The 24,199-nt window shown below is 37.2% G+C and overlaps 1 protein-coding gene across 2 annotated transcripts; it reads left to right on the forward strand.

Annotated features, from left to right (window-relative positions):
• The first annotated feature begins 2,921 nt into the window (after positions 1-2,921).
• LOC105043395 (uncharacterized) lies at positions 2,922-6,772 on the forward strand. Of its 2 annotated transcripts, XM_010920922.4 has the most exons (3): positions 2,922-3,046; positions 3,263-3,462; positions 4,843-6,772. In XM_010920922.4, exons 2-3 carry the CDS (start codon positions 3,279-3,281, stop codon positions 6,537-6,539), a joined length of 1,881 nt encoding a protein of 626 aa, XP_010919224.1. In that variant the 5' UTR covers positions 2,922-3,046; positions 3,263-3,278; the 3' UTR covers positions 6,540-6,772. The 2 variants fall into 2 exon arrangements, with proteins under 2 accessions (XP_010919224.1, XP_073111950.1); XM_073255849.1 differs by lacking the exon at positions 2,922-3,046 and having other exon boundaries at positions 3,145-3,462.
• Positions 6,773-24,199: the final 17,427 nt, after the last annotated feature.

Here is a 24,199-nt window from a genome sequence, read left to right on the forward strand (position 1 = left end):
AAGGATTAGGCCTGGATTTGGATAATTAAAATGTATTTTGGTTCTGGATCAACTAAAAGTCAGGTCCAAATACCGATCGAGTATATATTGTGTCTTAAATATTAATCAAGCTAAAGAATCTATTATTTGAAACATTTACCAATGGAACATCTAATATATACCACAATAATGAAATTATGAAGAGCAAGTACTTGATGGTTAATTCTACCAAAAAAAAAAAAGTACTTGATGATTAATTGTATGATGGACTAAAAGTTGAAAAGATAATTTTGCTTCTAAGTCTAAGATAATTACTTAAGCATGCTCTGAAATGTCATTACTTTTTATTTTCTAATTCAAAGGTAGATATTTAAAATTGATATAATGTGTGTACATGTCTATGCATATGATATGCATATACATAGTTACGTATGCATATGTATATGTACATATGCATGTACGTGCATATATGTATGTATATATATGTGTATGTATGTTTGTAAATAAGCCAAGTAAATTTATGCAGGTTTAGGTTGATTGGGTTGGTCAGGTATACCAAATGTCAAGCCCAAACCCAACCTGAAAGGTTTAATGAGTTTGACTTTGATGTCATGCCTAGCTCATTTACCAGCAGATTTGGATCGGATCCGGGATAAATACTAGGTTTGCAAGTTGAAGTGAAAACATTAAGTTTTATAGATAGCTCTACAAACTTTCTCTGTCAAAATGAAACACCTAAGAGTTGTCATGACTGGTCTAAAAAGTTTACTTTTTCAGAAAGGTTTTCATATAATTTTGCTTATTGAATTGATAAGCGATCCTCCCAAATCACAATAGTATCTTGAATATGAGAGGTCCTACAGCTCTAGGTCTCCCTCTTGTCCCCCGGCGATGTTTTGATCTATGACAACAAATGTTTCCAAAAAAAGATTGTCTGAAAATCTTTTACATTAATTTTTCGTCACAAGGATATCATATCATGTTATAGTCTTGAAGACAAATGAGAAATTATGACTATTTTTTTTTTCAGACTTTGTTAGCCGATTTTGTGTTGTTTTATACTTCGGTTCTGTAAATTAGTATTTCCACCAAACGATTCCAAATTTTTAATCGACACCCCAGTTTACATAATGAGAATTATTTTCTGTAAAAAGAATAATGCTGGAAATATCATCTGTTTTTTTTGGTAAAAAATTTTTGTACGTTGGGAATGTCGTCTTTTTTTTTTTTCTTTCCTCTTTGGTAAAAAAAGAAATTATACTTTGGGAATGTCATCTTTACTTGTTAAATTTTAGAATTTCTTCCCAACATGCATACAAGAAAAATTGCCAGCCAGCAGCCAAATTTCTGGTGGCTTAAAGAGATTTGTGCTCTTTGACAAAAAACAGTTAACCACCCTAATTCATCTCACCAGTAGCAGAGGGAAATAAAAACTAAAGCCATCTAAATTTAAAATTTAGATTAGAAAGCAACTGCTCGCCTTACAAAATCATAGAGCCGTAGACGACGAAAAAAAAAAAAACCCACTAAAATGGTAAAACACATTACAAGAGCTAAAACTACATGCCAACATTTGAAAACTTTAAAACAACAACATTAAAGAAGCTTTTATTGGCAACTAAAATCTTTGTAAGTTTACCATCTTTAACCTGCATCAAACCATTCATGGACCTCACAACAAAGGTAAGAAAGGTCCTCAGCATCATTGTTTGGAGAGCTTACTTTCGTTTGATTGAATATCCGAGCGGGATTTAGAACCAAAACACTATATTTGGTGAAAAATCTTCACCTCACATTATCAAACTAAAGGAACACCTATCCTTCTTCCAAAAGTTGGAGGAGAAGCTACGAATAGACTAGTCATTTATACTTGTGGTGTTTTATTTTGATTTTTCTTCTTTTGATTGAAGTGCTTATTTTGATTTGGCACATGCATGCTAGAAGACTAGCCCGCCTTATCCTGTCTCGCACAAGAAATTAACCTGTCCAAAATAATTCAAACGTTCTAAAATCAACAAGGAAGAAAAGGAAGTCCAAGGTCTTCATTTAATCTCTCTCGATTTTCTCACATGGTGTTGTAAAGAAAGCTACTAGTTAGTGATCTCTCTAGGATCATCAAGTATCATAATGATCTCCCTACGATCTTCATTATCAAATAAATAAGGAAGTCCATAATTCTATATAGAAGATCATAGGAGGACCGTTCAAGATCACTGAAACGTAGATACCATTTTATTCTAAAGTAAAATCCGAATAGGGCAAAACTTGATGCAATTTTGTTCCTTTGTATTACAATACTGAAAATGAGCACAACCATCCTTATATTTTATTATAATTAGAAAAATAAAGTATAACTGCTGTAATGCATCACGATTTAATGCCATAAGAATACCATATTGCTGATGCTCTCCGGGCCTCTGAAATATCTTGTTGTAAATTCTAATTGGTTCTGTTTGTGCCCTCCCAGCCTTTTGCTTGGCCTGGTCACCAGAGGAAACATGGTACTATTTGGGCACCCTCACCACACCAAGATCCCGGTGCGTAAGCAAAAGATTTGAATGAAGACTCAAAAGGAAACGGTCAGGATGCAAACAAACGAATCTCACGTAAGAAATCTACGTAGCTGCTGGTGTGTGATCACCCCATTATTTCCTTGCACAACTGGCAGCAACTGAGAGGAAAATGCCAGCTGCGTAACCTTTTTTCGCGAGACTCGCCTGTTGCCACCATCAGGCTTTCTCATTTTAAATCTCGTGACTCGCCACGCGTCCCCTACCGATATGTCATCGCCTTGGAAATGCCAAGATTCAAAAAATTTTGACACCTCCCAACGGTCAGATTTTCTGACAAACGCACCACATCAGCCGTCCCATCCGCAAACTTGCTTGACAGCTCACACTCTCCCAGTACCCAATTCAAATATCCGATAAATAAATTTAAAGATATCCACACCCGAAAACCAGACCCCCTTCTCCCATCTCAGACTCGTGATCAGAGGGTCTTGTCGGACGATACCGAGCATTGGATTCGTCTTAGAAGACCCACAGCCATTTCAAACTCTCACAAGGTATAGTGCTTCACTTTTCTTCTCATCATTTCCTTCATAGCTGCTCTCTCTCTCTCTCTCTCTCTCTCTAAGTATTTATTGATCAAAACCTCCTCCCGTCTGCCATCTCTTTTCTTGATTTGGTTTGCTTTTGTCTTCGATTTCGTTAGAAAAAAGCCAAGTTATATTTTGTTGCAATTGATCGTTCTACCATCATCTCTCCTTCTTTTTCTTCAGTTAAACAGGAAAGTTTATGGTGTTTCTATGTTCCCCACTCTCGCTACTACTACTGTTGTCAGCTCTCGTGCTATTAGGTATAGTTTGGTTCTTAAAGCAAAAAGAAGAGGCAGAGAAGCCCATCACAACAGCTGCTTCTCCCGTTAAAGCTGCAGCCTTTGGCCACCATACTTCTTGCCCAAGCAAAGAGGTCCCTCGAGGTATTTCTGGAACCTTTGAACCAATTTCTCCTCTCTCTTTTTGTTCGGGCTAGAGAGATTTTGGGAAGAATATACGTAGAACACACTCCTCTCTCTACTTCTCTCTTGGAAGCCAAGTCTTTCTGTTTTTGCTAGGATTTTTGCTCCATTGCGGCATGCATTGATTTGACATGTTGGGCCGAACCGAAAAGGGTTCTACCCGGCCGGTCGAGTTTAAACCGGATTCTTCCGTCCCGTTGGTTCGCCGGCGAGCATACTTCCGCCGGAAAAGCGCTCTGTGTCGGCTAAATGACTGAATCACCCTCGAACTTGTGGAGACGTTCGAAAACTGTGAAATGAATTGAGGCTATTATGGTAAATTGGTCCGGGACCGGAGTAAAGTGTCGGCCGAGGGGACGATAAGGCTGGGAGGTGGGAGCGTCTGTGAGGTTTTGGGTGGTCCCAAGGGTGCCCTTTAAAAGGCAAGCCCTGGTCCTTCTCCAAGCCGCCTTTTGCCGAACAGAAGCCTTGCTCACGTGCACTTGGCTCATCTTTTCATGGGCAAAAGATGCTCCGAGTTGAACCCTTTATCGGTTGTTTTTTTACACTCGGTGAGTTGACTCGCATACTGTTGGCATGATCATAAATGAGTTACCTCCTAAGTCGAGAGCATGAAATTGTTAATGGATCTAAGTGCAGCGGCAGATGCTGCTCATAGGCGCCTCTGAAATTTATGCACATATTAACATTAAACTCCAAAAAGTGTGAATTTAAAACTTTTGCAGTGAATCGTAATCGAATGATGGTAAGCCCAGCAGGTGAAACGACCGTGGCTCAATAAGTTGAGATTTGAAATACTGAGTTGAAACAGAGTTGATACAGTAGTAGTACAGTAGCCAGTGTCCAGCCTATGCTCGCACCACTTGGGAGCACGAAACTAACCCTTTTGCCGGTCACGAACAGGGGACAAGCATATGCTATTTTGCTTGGTAGCCGTAACAGTATCCCATCCTTGATCACCCGCTCTTTCCTTCCCATCTACTCCATATTTTGTCCAAGATCTCACTTCTTCTCTTTAGCCTACAAATCCACTAGTTGCCTGCATCTCGGCCCAATGGCTTCTTGGTGGTTTTGATTTGGTGGGTCAACCACGTTTTCATCAAAATAGACTCCCTCTTTGATCTGAGAAAAGATTCTCAGCAGCTGGGAAAAAAAATTTCCTCCTCGCATTTGTTATTATGTTTAAGTTTCCACTCTCCTACTTAATCCCATCAAGCTCACCATCAACTTTTCTCTCATAAAAACGATTCCCAGCTTCTTGCCCCTCCCCTTCTTCTTCCTCAAGCTTCTTTCTTTTTCTTCTCCCTTTCCCTTTCTTCTCATTGCTCAGTTGTGTATCAGATCACAACCACCACCGGCGGCCCATGGCTGAAGACTCCATGCCCACCGTTGACGTCGACTCCGCCCACCACTGGCTGTCCCGAGCTCGGCAGCTCGTCCCCACCGCTCTTGACAAAGCCCGGGCGGCCACTGGCTTCCCCAGGCGCTGGAAAGCCATCATCTCCAAGCTGGAGCGTGTCCCGCCGTGCCTCTCCGATCTCTCCAGCCACCCTTGCTTCGCCAAGAACGCCCTCTGTATAGAACTCCTCCAGTCGGTGGCGAATGCGCTTGCAGATGCCATCGAACTCGCCGACCGCTCGTCGGAGCAGCCCTGCATCGGAAAGCTTCAAATGCAGAGCGACCTCGACGCGCTCTCCGGCAAGCTCGATCTCAGCCTACGTGACTGTTCCCTTCTGATCAAGACTGGCGTTCTCGGTGACGCCACCCTGCCTCCGGCAGCTGCGCGCAGCCACGAGTCTTCCACCCCACCTCAGTCCAATGTATGTGAATTGCTCGCCCGCCTTCAGATCGGCCATGCGGAGGCCAAGCATCGCGCAGTCGATGGTCTGCTCGAGTTGATGAGGGAGGATGAGAAGAGTGTGCTTGTAGTGCTTGGCCGGAGCAATATATCCGCCCTTATACAATTGCTCACAGCAACGGCTCCTAAGCTCAGAGAGAAAACCGCAACGGTTATTTGCTTGCTCGCCGAGTGCGGGAGCTGTGAGAACTTGCTAGTATCCGAAGGTGTGCTCCCACCGCTGATCAGGCTGGCGGAGTCTGGGAGTCCGGTAGGGCGGGAGAAGGCGGTGGTGTCTCTCCAGAGGCTGTCCATGTCGGTCGACACTGCCCGCTCGATCGTCGGTCATGGTGGCGTTCGCCCACTGATCGAAATCTGCCAGATAGGGGACTCCATTTGCCAGTCGGCAGCTGCAGGCACTTTGAAGAATCTCTCAGCCGCACCCGAAGTGAGGCAGACTTTGGCTGAAGAGGGGATAGTTAAGGTCATGATCAATCTCCTGGATTGTGGAATTGTTTTGGGTTCCAAAGAGTATGCCGCTGAGTGCTTGCAGAATCTGACAGCCAGCAATGACAGTTTGAGGAGGTCGGTTATCCTGGAGGGAGGGCTGAGGAGCCTTTTGGCCTACCTTGATGGGCCATTGCCCCAGGAGTCTGCCGTTGGTGCGGTGAGGAATCTGGTGGGCTCGGTCTCGGCTGAAGCTCTTGTGTCACTAGGCCTCCTTCCTCGATTGGTACATGTGCTGAAGGATGGATCTTTAGGTGCGAAACAGGCGGCGGCATCAACCATTTGCAGGATATCCAGTTCGTCTGAGATGAAGAAATTGATCGGAGAATTTGGTTGTGTGCCTTTGCTTGTGAGGATGCTCGAGACGAAGTCGAACGGTGCAAGGGAGGTGGCAGCCCAGGCCATTGCTACCTTGATAAGCTACCCTCAGAACAGTAGGGAGGTTAAGAAGGATGAGAAGAGCGTGCCCAGTCTGGTTCAGTTGCTCGATCCCAGCCCACAGAACACGGCGAGGAAGTATGCTATATCGTGCCTCTTAATTCTATCATCGGGCAAGAGATGTAAGAAGTTGATGATTTCTTATGGTGCTGTTGGGTATCTTAAGAAGCTCTCCGAAATGGATGTGGCTGGTGCCAGGAAGCTGCTTGAAAGGTTACAAAGAGGGAAATTAAGGAGTTTCTTCAGTAGGAAATAGGTTGTAGTGCTTTCTCCTTGGCACAATGTGCTGCACTTATCTTCCTGTTTCACCGTCTCTATGAAACAAAGTGCTGAAGCTGTGAAACTGAATTGTAATGCTTTCTTTTTAACTTGAGATGTAATATACCTTGTTACCTTAAGCTTAGCTTTTCTAACTCTGACTGTGTTGTTTTTATGTAATTTTTGCTGAACTTTAATGTGATCAGTTCTCTTTGATCTTAGATGTGTTTTGACCCTAAACCGTACATGTTTATAGTGCTCTTCTTGTCTATCATTGTTATATAATTTGTGGCCAAGTTTTCATGCAAGTTCACTTGGACCTTTTCAGTGTACTTTGCGGTTCCATTTGCTCTTAATTCCTCATCTCACTAATTGGAAGCCTATAAATTAATGTCAGGTCTCTGGTGCTGTGGGCATCAGGATATGCTGGTTATATGATGATCCTATTATCCAAATTTTGCATAGCAATGACTCTCCCATTCGTTAAAAAAAAAGTAGTAAGGTAGTATGAGAACACTATCATTATGCCTTGAATAGTATGTAAATGATCAAAAGCTTCATGTGTTTGACCTGTCTCATGTGACTGGTCAACGAGATGATATTCTTCATAAGATTTGATGTCAATTTATCTGATGCAAATCTGGTGAATTCGCAACCCACTAAATTGCAATAGATAAAGTTATGTTCTCCATTTATTCTTTCATCCTTTCCACCTTCCTGTTTACTTTTATCGACGACTGTACAAGGTAATAGATTCCTGGTCAGATGCAACTATTATTGTTAGGTAACGCATCTCTTTCAGGCTGTTGTAGTGGCAGTTTGATTGCCATCGTCCTATACTTAAGACGCGAGGGAAAAGGAAGAGATCTGTATTCTTAAAACTAGAGTCTTCTTTGTACCAATTCTTGTTGAGTGATCCCAACTTTGCTACAAGTAATATTTAGCGATGTTTGTTTTCAGCTAGTTTAATACGTCACCTATGGTAGGCTTTGGGTCCACATCTTGTGCATGTATTCTTGCTGTGGGGAGTTCACCATCTAGTTTTTTTTCTCCAAAAAAAATAGAGAAAACACTTGCTTGTTCATTTTTTGCAGTCTTTTTCACTGGACTTGCATCTTGTGAAGTGCTACGGCATCTTAAATGAAGGATAGATTTCACGTTAAGAATGAGCTCGCTGTCTAATTTATTGGTTACGTGTCAATTTGTTGCTTAGACCAAATCAGCACATTTTTATGGATTAGCGCATGTCGATTTCACGATACCTACTTCAACCTAATTTATGGTTTATTTTCGTTCTGAAATTGATCAAAGTTGGCCAAATCACTTTGTTGCAGAATCTCCTTTCCTTTGGTTCTAAATTTACTGATTACGTGTATTTTTTCTACATACGCACTTGCTCCATGTAGTCTATTCTGGCTTAACATCCACTCATATTATGTTCTTATGGGGTTCTCCAAATAACTTTCTTGCTTGGTACCTCTCCCCTCTCTCTCTCTTTCTCTCGGTCTGAAGATTTCAGAGAGAAAGAGAGAGAGAGACATGAGGGAAGTTCATCAGTCTATAACAGGGATCATATTTGTCTGTTTCTATTTGATAGACTATCACTTCATCATCTTACATGGGTGGGACCAAAAGGAAAAGGAAGCTATGAAATGAATTGCAATGAGTGAGGGTAATATATAAGAAGGCTTTATTTGATAACTGCTGCTTTTAGGTTTTCCTTTATCCACGTCTGATATCTATCTTCTCAGGGATAAACAGAAGTGGTGCCTCCACTAAAATATGAAGCGAAGTTGGTGTTATTGTTGGTGAAAGTTCGGCGGTTATCTGTTTTGTTCTTTCTTATTGGCTGCTTCAACTATATTTGTATCTGACGAGGCAAGGACAAAAAAGAAAAAGAACAGTACAAGATCTCACCCAATCTGTAAATTTGGATGACTTGATTTCATTTGAGGTTTGAGGTTCAAATCTTGGAAGGTGTCTGCCAAAGTATTTGAAATGAGTGAATGATTGATGGTTCTCGTACTGTTTTAGAAAAGCCACTTCTATTTGCTTCAAGGCTACTTAATCTATAGCATCTGAGGAACACCGAGTTCTTACTCCACCAGCTCTGGTGCACATTAAGTACCGAGGTTTATTGGGGAATAAATTTTCTGAAGCAGGCTGATCCAATGAACAGGGAGTGGAAAAAATAGAGAACGCTCGTAGAATTTCTCATAAATGTGAGGAACCAGAAGTCTATCTCTTTGAGAAGGGTAACCATGGATACGCCAAGCCAAGAAAAATCCATCGTGAATATATATTCTAGAAAAGAGTGGTCCTCAAAGTGCTTGCCCAAGAGAACCCATCACATACTTGATCACATAGACTTGCCCTTGATGTGTGGAGCCCATTATAATAATTATGTAATCCAAACCAAATATATGCAGAGTGATTATACAATCATGACACTCTAGTTTTTTTTATATGCACAATTATTTCAAAGAGATTCGGTCATCCTGTTGCATTCTGCATTTTATGTGTACTTTGATCCACCCTCTGGAGTCTATTTGGTCTAGGTCCACAAATTTGGCTGGGAAATTATTTGCCCAATAGAAACATGATCATATATGTAAACACAACCACGCCATGATTAATTTTGAAAAAATCAAATGATTACTTAGAAAATTAGGAATTTAGATAATATTAAAAAGAAGCATTTGTGAGTTTCAACCAAAAAAAAAAAAGTGAGAGTATTTCCAATAGGCAGTAACAATTTTAAATTACCTCAACTCAATAATCTGACATAGAGAAAACAAAAAAATACCCGATCTTTGGTGGTATTTATTTTCCTGGATTACCGAGTAGAGGTTATTTAAAAATATCATTTCTTGATGTAAATATCCTCACTTGGATTATAGTAATTATATTATATAATTAATATTAGTTATATTAATATAGTAATATTAAGTATAGTAATATCAATTATATTAATATATTACTTAATAATATTTATAAATAATATATTTAAAATATTTATTAATAAATAATATTTATTTGTAAATAATTGACAAATATGTATTAATTATCAATAAATCTAACATAGAATATATTAATAATTAATAAATATATTTATATATTAAATATATCAAAATTTATTTATAATAATTTTTCAATATATAATGAAATAAAAATATTTATTAACTTATATAAATGTATTTCAATATTCGAAATAGCCAATATTGACAATATTTATGTAAATGGGTCATAAATGACCTATAAATAGACTAAGCAAAAATTTATTACTAAAACTGTTTATTTAAAGATATTGTTGGAAATTTGATAATATTTTCACATAAGATTACTTACCACCAAACTTTTTTTTTTTTCGGATGCAACCTTTTTAAGTAAAATTTATCCTCTCTTGCAATCATTTTTTAAGATAAATAATTATCAAAACTCATCATCTAATATACCCCAATAAGAGTGTCCGATGGGCTATCATGTATACAAGATACGGTGGTTGTAGAAAACCTTTTATCCAAGAATGAATTAGAAGGATTTGTTTAGTTCGTAGGAAGAATTTTTCTTCTCAGAAAGTAAGTTATTTTTTGAGAATATGATTTTGAAATATTTAATTAATAAAAAAAATAATTTATTATAAAGTAGCTTATATTTAGTTGAGTATTTATTTTTCTAAAAAAAATTATGTAAAATACCTATTATATCCTTAATAGATATAAAATCATATCTTTTTTCTCCTAAAATTTATATAAATATTAATATTAAATTTATATTAATATAAATATAATATGAATATATTATAATATAACATTAATCTATAATAATTTATTACGTTAATATAATACTAATGTATATTAATATAATATTAATATTTAATATTAATATGATAAATTTATTAATATAGATATTAATATAAATATTATATTAATGTAAATATTAAAATAATATTAATATTATATTCATATAAATATTATAATAATATTAATATAATATTATATTACTATTCAGTATTTCATCCTAACTATCCATTGATATTTTTCAAAATATTAGCTATATATCTTAAAAGAATATTTTGGGAAATAAAAAAGTACCATCACTTTCCATCTGGTGAAAGTATCAAAATCCATCTCTCCCATGAGTTTTCACCTTTTATAAAATGTGAGAAATGACTTCTTATTGAAAGAATTTTTTCTACTTTTTCTCATATGAAAACTCTAATCAAATAAGAGACCCCTCTCTATTTTTCAGAAACTGTCTCTTCTCTCCTCTATTTTTCATCAACCAAACGAATCGGAAGATTATTTTATGCACACAAAGAGCCCCTCCCTTACTGCTTTGAGTCGTAGTTTCTGCGGGAAGGATACGGTCAATGTTGTCCCTAATAAAAAAGCCACCCATTTGGATGAACAGATGCAACAAAAAGCGACTTTAGCATGCCCAATATAGGAGATGAGCAAAAGAACTCGCGGAATTGGGCGAGAATCTGATGCCTGTCTATTCAACAGTCAAAATGCATGCTAAGACTACTCACATTCTAGATAACAAACCACCGAGCACAGGCTGCTAACATGTTGAGAGAAAGGGAAATTTTAAGAGCAGCGGCTGAAAGGAAAGAGAAGGAAGAGGAAATAGGAACGAAGCAAGAGATTGCGCGAAAGAAGGGATCTCCCTCTATAGGTTGTTGTACAATAAAAGAAATAGGGAGAGATAGAAAAAGCAGATAAGCGATCAAGCTAAAAATAAAATGGAAGTTTGTGTTCAGTCATTTTATACGAGGCAATGGAGAAAAAAAAATAAAAAATTTAATTATTTAAATTTTTTTTAATAAAATAGATTTATAATAATAAAAATAGATCTCGTCCACTGAAAGTGCAGCAAATCTATTCTCTTATATTACTTACCACCTGACAACAAGACTAGAAGCAAAAGAAGCATGTGGACAAAAATCCATCTCTATGTTGATGAGCCAATACCTAGTATGACATGTCTCTACTTGGAACGAGGGCCGTTGGCATTTGTTGCAAGAAGCAACGTTAAACTTTGGGCCCCGTTTGCGGGCCAATGCAACGGCTTCATTAGCTCAGAGCGTATCTAGAGGGAGGCAGGCCTCCCGTGGAGAGAGGTTCTCGGTTCCCGTAACAGATTTGGGCCAGTGCTGATCTGGGCCCGCCACACAACCTTCTGGCTACAAGGAACAAAATATGCCGTTTGGTGGTCATGCATTGATTTGTCTTGGTGCAATTTATGTTCAAGTTGGGATGCCCAAACACAGAAGCATCTATATTTGTGATGTTAGGTGTTGAACTAATTCATGTCACCATTTGGTTATTCTGGTAGTATAACTTTAGGAGACGATTTCACATATTCTGTTACAGTATCTTTGTACCTCCAAGCTTCTTTTTGCCTCAATTCCTTGTATGTGCTCACTGGAGGTGGTGTTTGTTGGACCGATTTGATCCGAGTTTCAGTTTTCATACTAGGATCTGAGTCGTTTTATGCCGGGTTTTGGGTTTACAATCGAATCCAAGACCTAAGTTTCCAACCAAATGGATGATTGGTTTAACAAAGTTGTCCATGAACTAAATCAGCTTAACCTGGCCAAGCAAACATAATCTGTAATTATGTGATGTCAAATTGTGAATAGGTGAAATCTGCTAACTCTCAAGGTGTATAAACTCTATGCGCACGTATTAGCCTTGGTCTCGGAGAGAAATGGGTTATAGGCATTGTGCCAATCCTAAGGCTTCTATGCTAGTGTCCTACTCTTGATATCTGAGCTTATTTTTTCCGTCTTGAATAAATGTAATGCACCACCGTGGTGGTAGCCCATGCAAAACGGGCTTTGGCATCTGCTCCGCATGTCACAGGTTCGAGGCCATGTGCAGTCATCTTAGCGGAGTGGAAACGAGTTCATTTTGGCAAATGAATCAAATCATCATTTTTTGTGTATCTATGTGTGTGTGTGTATGACACAGTCTAAATAGCTATGAGATTTAGGTTTTGGAATAGCACACTTATGCCAAAGAATTTGTTTCTGCCAAATATCTTTGAAACTTAATGCTGCTATTCTTCAAGATAGTCTTAAAGGAAATCAAATTTAAGCATAATCTTGACAAAATAGTTCTAATGAAAAAAATTGTTTTAATGAAAACTCCTAAAATGACCACAATTTCAGTTAGTCCCATTAGTTGGATAAGCTCCAGATCTAGCTCTACTTTTCAATCAATTTTGGTAAAAACCAAAATTATGGTTTCATTTTCAGAGTTTCAAGTAAAACTTCAAATAGTGAAATAAATTATGATGATATTGTTGACTGTGGTTTGAATTTTGGTATGATCCGATTTATCATCTGATCTGACTATTTTGAGGAGATGACTAGAATAATTTTTTTTCATAAGGTCTGTTGTGGTAATTAGTAGCTTGGGCTGTCAGATCCAAGATCTCGCGTAGGAGTGTAGCCCTCGCAGTGCCAACCTAATTCATTTTTTAGACTTTAGTTGGTCATTCGGATATTTTTGATTTTTTTCTCATCTTTTTAGGGTTCCATAGCTATATATAGTAATTACATCTTTTGTTATTTAGGTAGCTGCACACTATAGAGATTATTGCTCTTATTTTTGTACTTCATCTTCTGATATAGTGAAATCTCTTTCTATCTACATCTATGGATATAGATCAAAGATCAAACCACGTAAATCGTTGTGTTTTATTTTTATATGTGTTTGCTTATTGTTATTTTTGATTTCAAACTAATTAACAGGTAATCTTGCAATAAATGATATTCTGGTGATAGACCGTGAAAGTTCTCACATTGCGGAAATATATATCTTGGTAGGAAATCATCATGCATTGTTAGCCGGTCTAGGAACTGGCTTAAATGCTTTTGCACTATAGTTAAGATCCATTAAAAAGTTGACATCACACCTTTTAACCTTGGCAAGATTAATATGTAATATAATGTTTTCATTAGACATAAATGTTATTGATACTGTTTAAACCAACCTAAATTGTATATGATTTGAAAAAAGTGGAGTTTGATCAGGTTACTTGGCGGACAGTTGGGCTTTTTACATGTAAGATTGAGTGCCCATCTGAACTGCACTGCTAGGAACAGGCAAACGAGTTGAAGCTAAAATCTTGAAGAGTAAATTCTAATTGAAGCAATTATGATGGTATATTGTTAATGTTTCCTAGGGATCTTTTATGAAATTTTTAATTCTTAGTAACTCGTTGATGCACTCAACTTCTTGATCCATCCACCATATACCGGTATTTTTCTAATGTTGTATGGCAGGGAGGGCACCTCTTTAAAAGGGAGTATATTTGTCTCCATTTCCAATGTGAGCTGTTTGATTGGGAAATTCCTAAGTGACATTATCAGATTAGTGAATTTTTTAAGATTTCACCTTCCACATTCTGTTCCCACTGTTGACATCATAATTTTATCATTTCGTGTTGCTTCTGGTATGTATGTTTACAGCATTTTGCGTTGCAAACAATATCTCATGATTTAGTTAATAACCATAACCCATATTCTTTGATTATTCAGGATTTGGATGTCTTCAAATTTATTGTGCTTGAAATGCCAGCAGAATTTTCCCAACTGAAAAAAAAAAAGGGTCTGCCCTCCTCAAAGTAAATCTAACTGCGGTAGGGGGTTGTGAGGGCACAGAGCAGACTCAATGTCACTTTTTGGCATCAAGAATGCTTTGCATCTACTATTAGCAGTTTGTCCTGCTTCATAGCTTTTTTCTGTCCTTTTAACACTTAAGGACTGTCATCTTTGGATAAGCCAGGAAGAACAGAAAATGAGTACATTCAGTATCTTTGGATGAGCCTTGTAGGGCTATTCAGTATGGGTCAAAATTCTTGAGCATAAGTAGGTGGCCATGTCACTCTGCTGTTGCATGTTTGTGCTGAATCTTTTTGTTTTAATTGACAGATGCTTTGCTTGTTGTTGCAGGATTATCAGCATCCCAACAAGCTTAAACAGTCAAATGAGAGGTTGCTATCTCTGGTGAAGGCATCCATGGATATAGTGGTTGGTATCGGGCTGCTTCAACTGGCTCCAAAGAAGGTCACTTCTCGAGTAACAGGAGGTTTTGGATTTATAACCTCGCTCATTTCCTGTTATCAGGTAATCTTCATACATAAATGGAGAGGAAAGTTTCAGTCTGATTGATTCTGATGAACCATTTGCTAAATGTGGTGCGGTTGCTTCCTGCCCCGGCAAAGTCAGACGCCATGACGGTGACTCTTGCTCTGTAAACCTTCAGTGATGTCAATAATAGCTCCATATCATTGGAATTGTGGTTGATGAGGCAACTCTCTTCTTCACCTGATGACTCTAGATCAGATATCAATGTTTGGAATCTTTGAATGCTGAAATGCATCTATCTCTGTGCAGCGTTTCTAAAATTATGTTTGAGCAATGCATATAGACATGACCGATGTCAATCTTGAATTCACGTTACATTCTTTCAATTATATATCATAATTTTCCATGATTCCTTTTTGTTTCGGAACTAGATTCATATCCTTTGCCCTGCACCTGGTTGAGATATGGAAGCAGAACGGAACTATGACCTGCAACTGGTTGGAATGACCAAATGTTTGACCCAATGAAAAGGCCCACCGAGTCCCATTGTGTTATTGTGCCTCGCCTGCAGACTGGGCATCTCCACGCTTGCTTCTGGCCTTTCCTATGCATGGCCAGGCCAAGTCTGACTAAGTTCCATTCCAGGCCTGGTCCGATTAAAAGGTATACTGGTTTGTACTTATGTAAATGTATACTGGTACGTAAGTACGTAAACATACATACATATTATGTGTGTGAATGAATGCATGTGAAATTGATTGATAGATAGATAGATATAATGGCCAAGCCATCCTGACCCATTCGCTGTCAGAAGATGCATGGATCAAGCAAGTTCCATCCGAGCAAGGAAGTGGGAGGGTCTACAAATCCATGACATGTCAGTGCCGCTCGCTAAGCTCAGAGCCGTATGTAACTTATACCATTGTAGTTCTGTATTGTTTTAGAAGGGGATTCCAGACATAGATGGTATCAGGACATAAACCTTCCATTATTGGTAAATATCCGGAGATTTGTAGCAATTGCACAACTAATCGAAAGGCATTTTTTTTGCCGATCACGATGAATCGGTGCAATGCGAGACACACGTATTGCCATCATATTTTTATGACCGATACCAAAGGATATGCAACGCTTTACCAAAAAAAGGGATATGTAACTAGAGGGCCATACGAAGCAGCTGCTCTAAATTAAAAAAAAAAAAAAAAAAAAATAATTCATGGCAACGCTGATCAGCGGGAAGAAGCATTATTGGGTCCGCGACGGGAGCTTTCCTTCCTCGCTGGGATAAAAAGAGAAGGACACGCTTGGCAGTAACCGGCGCTGCGGTATTTCCATCGCGCGCGCGCGAAAGCGAAAGCCAAAGCCAAAGTCAGTCCCCATCTTGGTAGTTGGAGAGCAGAGCGGTGTCACGAGGGCGCGCAGGCAGGCAGGCAGGCAAGTGCGAGGCAGAGCATTCCGACTTCCAAGGGCTCGGGCGGTCACTCAACTGCCAGCGCCTTCCCCCACGTTCCTTCGCATGATTCCTCTTCCTTTTCCCATCTTAGACGTCTTTTCTTCTCTGAATACCTCGGTAAAGGGTTGGACCCCTGTACGACCTCATATTGCGTGACAATACCCCATTGGCCTCCTGGCACATCCCTGGCTTGTCGGGTTAGATACCAGCCTGGGCTGCCTCTGTCTCGCCAGCACCAAGCCACATGGCCCTTTCCATGGGCTCAGTTGCGTAAAATCATCCGCATCTCTCTCTCTCTCTCTCTCGGGCACCATAAAAGACAATATCATCAATTTTAACTCAGAATTTCTCAATCATTTTCTCATCCTTTTTGGTCAAAAAAGTTCCGTAAATGATTTGTAACTTTTCTATTACCCAATTTACTACCGACGTGATGCAATGCAGATTGGAAGAAACTATTTGATATTTATAAATTAGTTATCGGACTCTTTTGCTAGAGATTCCGTTTTACGTGAATTATGCCTGACGTATATATTTTTAATTATTTTCTAATAGCTTTAGATTTTAAAAATTTAAAAATTAGCTGGCAGAGCTAAGGTACAGCTTGATTTGTTCGTCCCTCCGTGTATGTAGGCCAAATCATAAATGAAAAGATCGGGCCACGAAGCCTAATACACATTGGTGATTCATTCTTTAGTGGGTTTAGATGGTTTCAACTTGGCTGAGGCAGAATCATTGATAATTTATGATGATATTCTATTATGATATAAAAGAGAGAATATAATTAATTTAATATTAATAATAAATCAAAAAATATTTTGATTTATATACAAAGAGATCATCTATCCTACGTGAGATATTTTTTGAAGGACAAAATTATAAGACCAATAGATCAGAATGGATAATATCTCATATGCCGAACTATGAGTCCTTGATCCAATAGTGACATCCCGGGTAGGGGACCACTTCTACAACTGTGGGACTCATTCCATCTGTACACTAGTCTGTGGTAAAAATAAGGAGTATGAGATCTTACGTTCGTACACAGATTTTTTTTTATTGTACATCAGTTTGAGGTAAAAATAAGAAAAAAGACACTTTCCATCCATATACAGATTCTTTTTTGATTGGAGGACTATGTTGTTGTGTATCCATCCCACGTGATGTATCTTTTGAAGAATAAAATCGTACAAATCGTACGACATAACAGATAATACCTTATATATCGAGCTATGAGCCCTTGGATCGCAATATATCTTTAATAGCATAGTTGTATATAGTCCTATGGTTATATGTGGAGTGCAAGGGTGTGACATTGGTTGTCCAGGTCTATTAGCTTTCCGCTATACTCATAAACAACCAAGTTCCCTTGCAGGAGCATCTAGCTCCTATCAAAATCTTGTGGGTGCTATTGTGAACTATTGATGCGCATGCGCTACCAGAGTGTGATGATACTCTTATATATAATTACCGTCCTTCCCTTTCTCTGATTGGATTATTAACAGAATATTTGTGATAGGGGCAACGGATTTGGCGTTTGAGCCAAAGACTATGCACTTTAGCTGGATTTGACAAAACTCAACTCGATTTCTTCACTCTTAAAAGATTTACAGTTATGAAATAAGTATGTGGCCAAGGTGTTAGTTTATCAAGTTAGTAAAAATCATCGGCAATTAGGCATCCTGCCTCTCCCAATATTTGGAGATTAACGTATGGTATTTGAGAAAGAGCTTTCCGTATTTAGTAACTCACTAGAGTTTATTATGCATTTCACTCGTTTAAAATCATTATTTAAAATTGAAGGCTTTTCAAGGATACAATTATGCCAAGGCTACACTCAACTACCCCTGCAATTTATCAAAAAAAAAATTTAAGATAATTGTGTGTGATATTTATTTTATTTACTATTTCAATAAAATGCACTCATGTGAGTACTAGTCCTTGATGAGATTTGCTTGGTTCCTATTTTTAATTTTGATAATTTTAAAACATTTTAATCCTCACAATTGATCATACAAGTGTATAAATTGGTTCAGCCAGTTAGGGTGCTTTTAACCCCTGAATTTCTTGTGCACCCTCAAACTTGTGGATGCATAGGCTTAGATTATGATGCAAGGGCAAGGAAGGACCACGTTAGAACATGTTCTATTGCTCCATCATAAGAGGGATGCAGGCAAAAGAACAAGGTCTGGATGTTGCCGCAAAAGCAAATTGATTTGAAATATACATTGTAGATGTCGGTAAGAGCTTGAGCTTTGATTGGGAGTAGATGGTCAATGATGTTGGCGCTGCTGAGATTAATGTGACAAGGAAACCAAGGGTTTGGTCAGTGAGAAACTGTAGAAGGCATTGAAGTAGAAACAAAAGAGGTCAAGTCAATTGAAACTAGATTGATATGGACATATAGCATGGAAGGATCTAAAGGGGGGAGACAACAATGTTTTCCATCAAAATATATTTTTTAAAGAATCCATTTATATATAATATGTATCCTCTCTAGAAAGAGAAAAATAATATTTTTGTATTTTATGTATTTATGTTTGAAGACTGATTTGCATCCAATACTTCAGATGGCATATGAGGTGTTGACTAGTTCTTTCTTTTGATCTCTATCCTTCACTCAATTTTTTGAACAGTCTCAAAAAGGGGTTGGAGGTTGGAAATGATGCAAGGCCCCCCTTCATTGGAGTGGATATTTTCATACTGATAAATGATTAGATGAAAAATTCAACATCAATATCTACCGACAAGACCGGAACTCATTAAGATATTTATTCATCATGATTACTAAATGCTATGAATATCATTCACAAAATAAGTAGGGCTTGATGTTCAAAAAAATAAGTCAAAAAAAATAAGAAAAAATTAAACTAAAATATATAACATGATACATTAAAAAAAAAAAAAAAAATTTGACTTTTTATAAGGGAAAGAAAAAAAAACCTTCAAATAATATCCCCCAGGGGAACCGCCTTAAGAATAATTAATGATTTTTTTTGGTAAATAATAATTAATGACTTTCGAAGGCATGGTCTCGTGAAAGTTGAACAAAAACTCTATTTATTGCCGTAATTAAGATGGCACAGATGTACTAACTGAGTTATATTAAGCAAAACTATAAATAAACACAAAAAATCCATGAGATTTTGAAAGTTACACCAACCAACCAACCAACAAAAGGAGGACATGGATTCGGAATAATGTCCCATCATGATATCCCATCAAACTATTCAAAGGTCAGTCTTTTTTTTTTTTTTTTGGTAAGAAAAAAGGCCAGTCTTTTTAAAAAGTCAAACCGGCAACCGAGAGACATAACTCATGCGAGCTTCCTGTCCGAAAAGCTACAGCACGGTCCGGAGGAACATATATAACGTAAAAATTCCTAAGACTTGAGTGGTGTCCCCCGTATGAAACAGGGAAGAGCTCGCTGCCGACTCACCGAGATTTCAAATTAAACGCATCACTTTCCGACATCCAAACCTCCAAGATGTCTGGAGATTCAAACTTCACATCGATGGGGTCGGGACAGTAGACGTATGAAAGATGGCATGACAAATCCCATGGGAACACTTGAAACTAAGGTTGAATCCATCTGCAATCCAGCTTGTCCATAAGCCATGCAACCTCTTTTAAAACCATGTCGGCATTTCACTGTTGGATGTCACAACCTCTCGTTCACTCTCACACGACCCTAAGGACTTTTGGAGCCCAAAGTATGGAAAAATATCGAGTAAAAGGAAATAATTCAAGACCGACGGAAGGTTCCAGTTTGAATGCAAAGGAATTAATCCTTGCGTCCACCAATCGTAAGGAGAAACCTTTGCCGTCTTGAGACCGGTACTCTCGGCCGAATCCCAGCGTATCTTTCCTTGATGCATAGGATTGTGCTCTGGAAGCACGATGACTTGTTCAAGGGGAAATTCTAGAACAAATCCAAGTCCAAGAGCGTTAATGGCAAGAAAAAAACAAAATTACCAGAAGTTTCCGTGGAGGATAGAGACACCTTATGAAGGGTATGTGGTCGCTAGTCTTATAGGTGGCTTGAAACAATGGAAAGGAGCATGGCGACGTGCACGTCCGGGAAGTAAACTAGTTGGAGGCCAGAGAGAATGGACCCCAAGGAGGCAACAACGATGCTGTGGTCTATCTCTTGACGGGGATTCGCCCCAGGGAACGGTGCAAGTGGTGGGGAAAAGCCAAAGTGCTGGAGGAGAGCGGACAAGTGCTACGACCCCCACTTGCATGTAATAATTCCGGTCCTCGAAAAGAGGAAATGTGGCTACCTTCCAATGCTCGGATAAAATGAATGGCCGAGAAGGTCCAGCATCATATTTTATCTCCTGGACAGAAAAAAGAATAAAAATGTAATTAATGGAAAGCAGGAGATTAAGAAAATAGCGAGAAATTAATCCATCATTTGCAGAAAATTAGGGTGTCTCTGATTAATTTATAGTGTTATTTAGAATATAATCTAATCAACTGAAAAATTGTTGGGGTTAAATTTTTAATTAAACTCTGGAAATATTAATATAGAAAGAATTATTGTTGCCGTGCTTTGAGTCACTTAAATAATTCTTGTCATATTTCTGTATGTTAACTTAAAAAATTTTCCAAAGAATGATGGTAGCATGTTGTATGTTGCAATGGGCTTCATGGTCATCTCAAAATTTTGCCAGTAAAGGTGATATATGGAAGAAGTTGTCCGTCTTTCTCTCTCTTTCTTACTTTCTTTCCTTCTTGATGCCTATGCCGGAGATATTTTTTTCCTTTTTTATTTTTTTTGTGAAGCCTGATGTGTATAAATGGCTGCATAACGATTCGAGCAATATTCTGCGCATATCAGTGATAAATTTGTTATTAATTTGATGTAACGGTAGAAAAGTGGTTCTCCCACAGCTATTCTCAAAATATTTTTTTAATAAAACACGTAACCAATACGCTCTTTTCCCTTAGCGCTTACCAAGGAAAGTTACATGATACTTGGGTTATTTAGAGTAAAACAACAATTAATATGGAGCACCTAAAAAGTTTCCACATGCAAAATAATTAAAACAATAATAATAGCTATAGTTTCTTAAGCATCCTCTATATTTGTATGCATGCCAGTAAAATGACGTACTCAATGTGATCATCAATGAACCTGAAAGTTAATTTTGAGATACCTTCGAGATGATTTTTTTTCTTTTGTTTTTTTGCCTTCATCACCTATGTTGGCTGAATATTTGCCTTATTTATATTAACATGCACCAAATTTATTTAACATCTTCTATTGAGCCAATGATATTGTTTCTGATTATGCAATATTTTTTTTTTTATATACTAACGAGGAAAATTATTTTAGAAATCATATGCTCCATTCTCACCAGATCTTAGCTTAGCTTAAAGAGGCAAGACTTTATATATGGCATTTGGTGATCCAAATTGAATTACTAAGGTGATCTTAAATCACTAGTGATCCTTATGCTTAATATGCTATGTCCATTGATTAAAGATCCCAATATATTTATAAGTAATTTATTTTATATTTTATAGAAATCAAAGATCACTGATCATATAATACCAAAATTATTTTTTATATATTCTATGAAAATATATTTATTAATTATATAAAAATATATTATAATAAATTATTAATATATCTATTTTTTATTATAATATTTTATAAAAATATATCTATTAATTTTATGATTATTAATCATATAAAATATATTAATTGTTATTATAGACTTAATATTTTCGTTTATACTTATAATGTATTACTATTTTGATGCTAATACTTATTTAGATTAGGAAAATAATAAATAGAAATAATATATTAAATAATTTCATAATGTAAATATAAAGTATTATAGTATATTTTTGTTTTGATTAACAATATAATTGAAAAATAAATGGACAATAATTATCAATAATATATTATAATATTATATATAATAAATACTTTAATGTAATATCTAATATAATATAATATATAATATTGATATAATATATTAATTATATATTAATATACCAATTTTGCCTCCTAGATGGAGAGACATTTTTGTCAAGATCATCATTTTGCCTAAAGACGGGTTTTCCATTATCTAATTGACCGGTGACTTTAATACTAGAGATGATTTGAGATCGGTACCATATCAAATCACAATGGTGCAACCGAATACAAAAATTTTATTATCTTCATCCATGTAGTTTTTGATTTTGGGATCATCACCCCATAGGAGGCGCTCCCATATATATTGTTAAAGCTTTGAAGAATGCGAATACTTATTACACTATTAAAATCCAATTACAAGCTTCACATGCAAGACTTCAAATATGATCATAGATTATTACAGTTTGACTAAAGATATTTATTTTTTTGACAAATATGGTGAGAATTCATCACCATCACTCTCGTAGTACTCAGTCTCTTAAGTTGCCTTGGTCAACCAATAATTGCTATCATGCCATAAGTCTTGGTAATGATCATCTGATTGTTCATTATCTAAGTCTATTGGCTAGGCTATCACACTTGAAGTATTTTAATTGGATAAGACCTAGTCTTTTAGATCGGAATGTAACAATTTTCTTCTATGGTTACACCTGATGAATCATAATCACTCTTGACTCCTCTATGATGTAACCATATGATCGAGACATTCCTTACTCTTAGGAACGGAATTCCTCTAGGTTGTAACCACTTGATCTTGTACACTGTAGATGTACACAGTGGTCATAGAAAATGTAGATGCAGTGCAATGTAGCCTTTAATTCTCAAGTTCTCAAAATCTATCTAATTACACTCCCACATTTAATACACTAATTCTTGTGTGAGGCTCAAAATCTATCTAATTAGCCAACGTTGATTGGCACGACCTTCCCTTGAACACCATCGGCATGGTTGTTTAAAGGATGAGACTTTCATTTGTCAATTGGCATCTCTCTCTCATTAGTGTTTTTTTTTTGGTAAGAACTCTCTCATTAGTGTTTGGATTGGCAAAAGGATCCAAGTTTGATTTGAAAGGATGGCACGCTTGCCGTTATTTTAAATTTTTTAAAAAAAAATTATAAATGGAAGGAGTGAGAGGAAAAGTTCTCTGTTCTTACTCCCTCGAACTGGTGAGCTTGCCGTGGTGAGAACACGCTGCAGGGTATTCAGAGTCCTGCCATCCCACACGACAAACACGTCCCAGATCAGCCTCATCCACTGCTCGACACGTCCAAGACTTTTTGGTGGCAAGCTTCAGCTCTTCCCATTTCGAGGGCTCTGAGTTCGCTGCATGATTCATGCGTAACTCGTGGGGACCGAAATCCATGACGACCGCACTGGGAGACAAGAGGGCCTCCAATATTACCGATGGACCAGCCCCACTGTATCTCTCCGTGCGATGGGAGGTCCAAGACAAGGACATCAATGGGTATGGATATTTAAATATTTTATTTATTTTTCGACAAGCATTCTTTTTCATTTTCAAAGAAATAGTTCTTGCTCAAATTAAATACTAAGTAGATGTAGTTTTGATGATGAATTTAAAAATTATAGAGCATCCGATTTCAATTTCAATTTTGATGATTTTTTTGATCCAAATCCAAAATCAAATGTAACCGATATTTAATACTCCTAATATCCTTTATGTTTAGTGTAAATTCAGATTACTAATGCAAGAAGAATAGCCATCCGATAATCCTAGCCTCCTATGCTATTTAATTTGGACCGTTTATCAAATAAATTATTAATTGAGCTTGTTTTTCTTATGTTTTTTCTATTTTTTTCGGCATAATATATTCATAGATTGGTGAAGACAAAATGAAGAATTTGGTTGTCCACCAAAATTCATTTGTATTGAAAAATTTATCATTATGTTATCTTTGATATGATTGGATAGTGTTGCTACTGCAATTTGACCCGACTCAGGCATCGGGTTCATAAAAATCATTGGAGATCTCGGATCACTTAGATTTTGAATAGGAGAGATTGGATAAGGTTGCTGCATATCTCTACAGCGATAATCTGATGGCTACTGCACTTGGTCATTAATGAGGATTCTAACACCAAGCACCCACAAGTTGGCATGGGGTAGTGGAGGAACGACTTTGAACCGTGCTCCAACATTGGCTAAAATTT

This window comes from Elaeis guineensis, chromosome 4 (assembly GCF_000442705.2).
Source record: "Elaeis guineensis isolate ETL-2024a chromosome 4, EG11, whole genome shotgun sequence".
NCBI lineage: Eukaryota > Viridiplantae > Streptophyta > Magnoliopsida > Arecales > Arecaceae > Elaeis > Elaeis guineensis.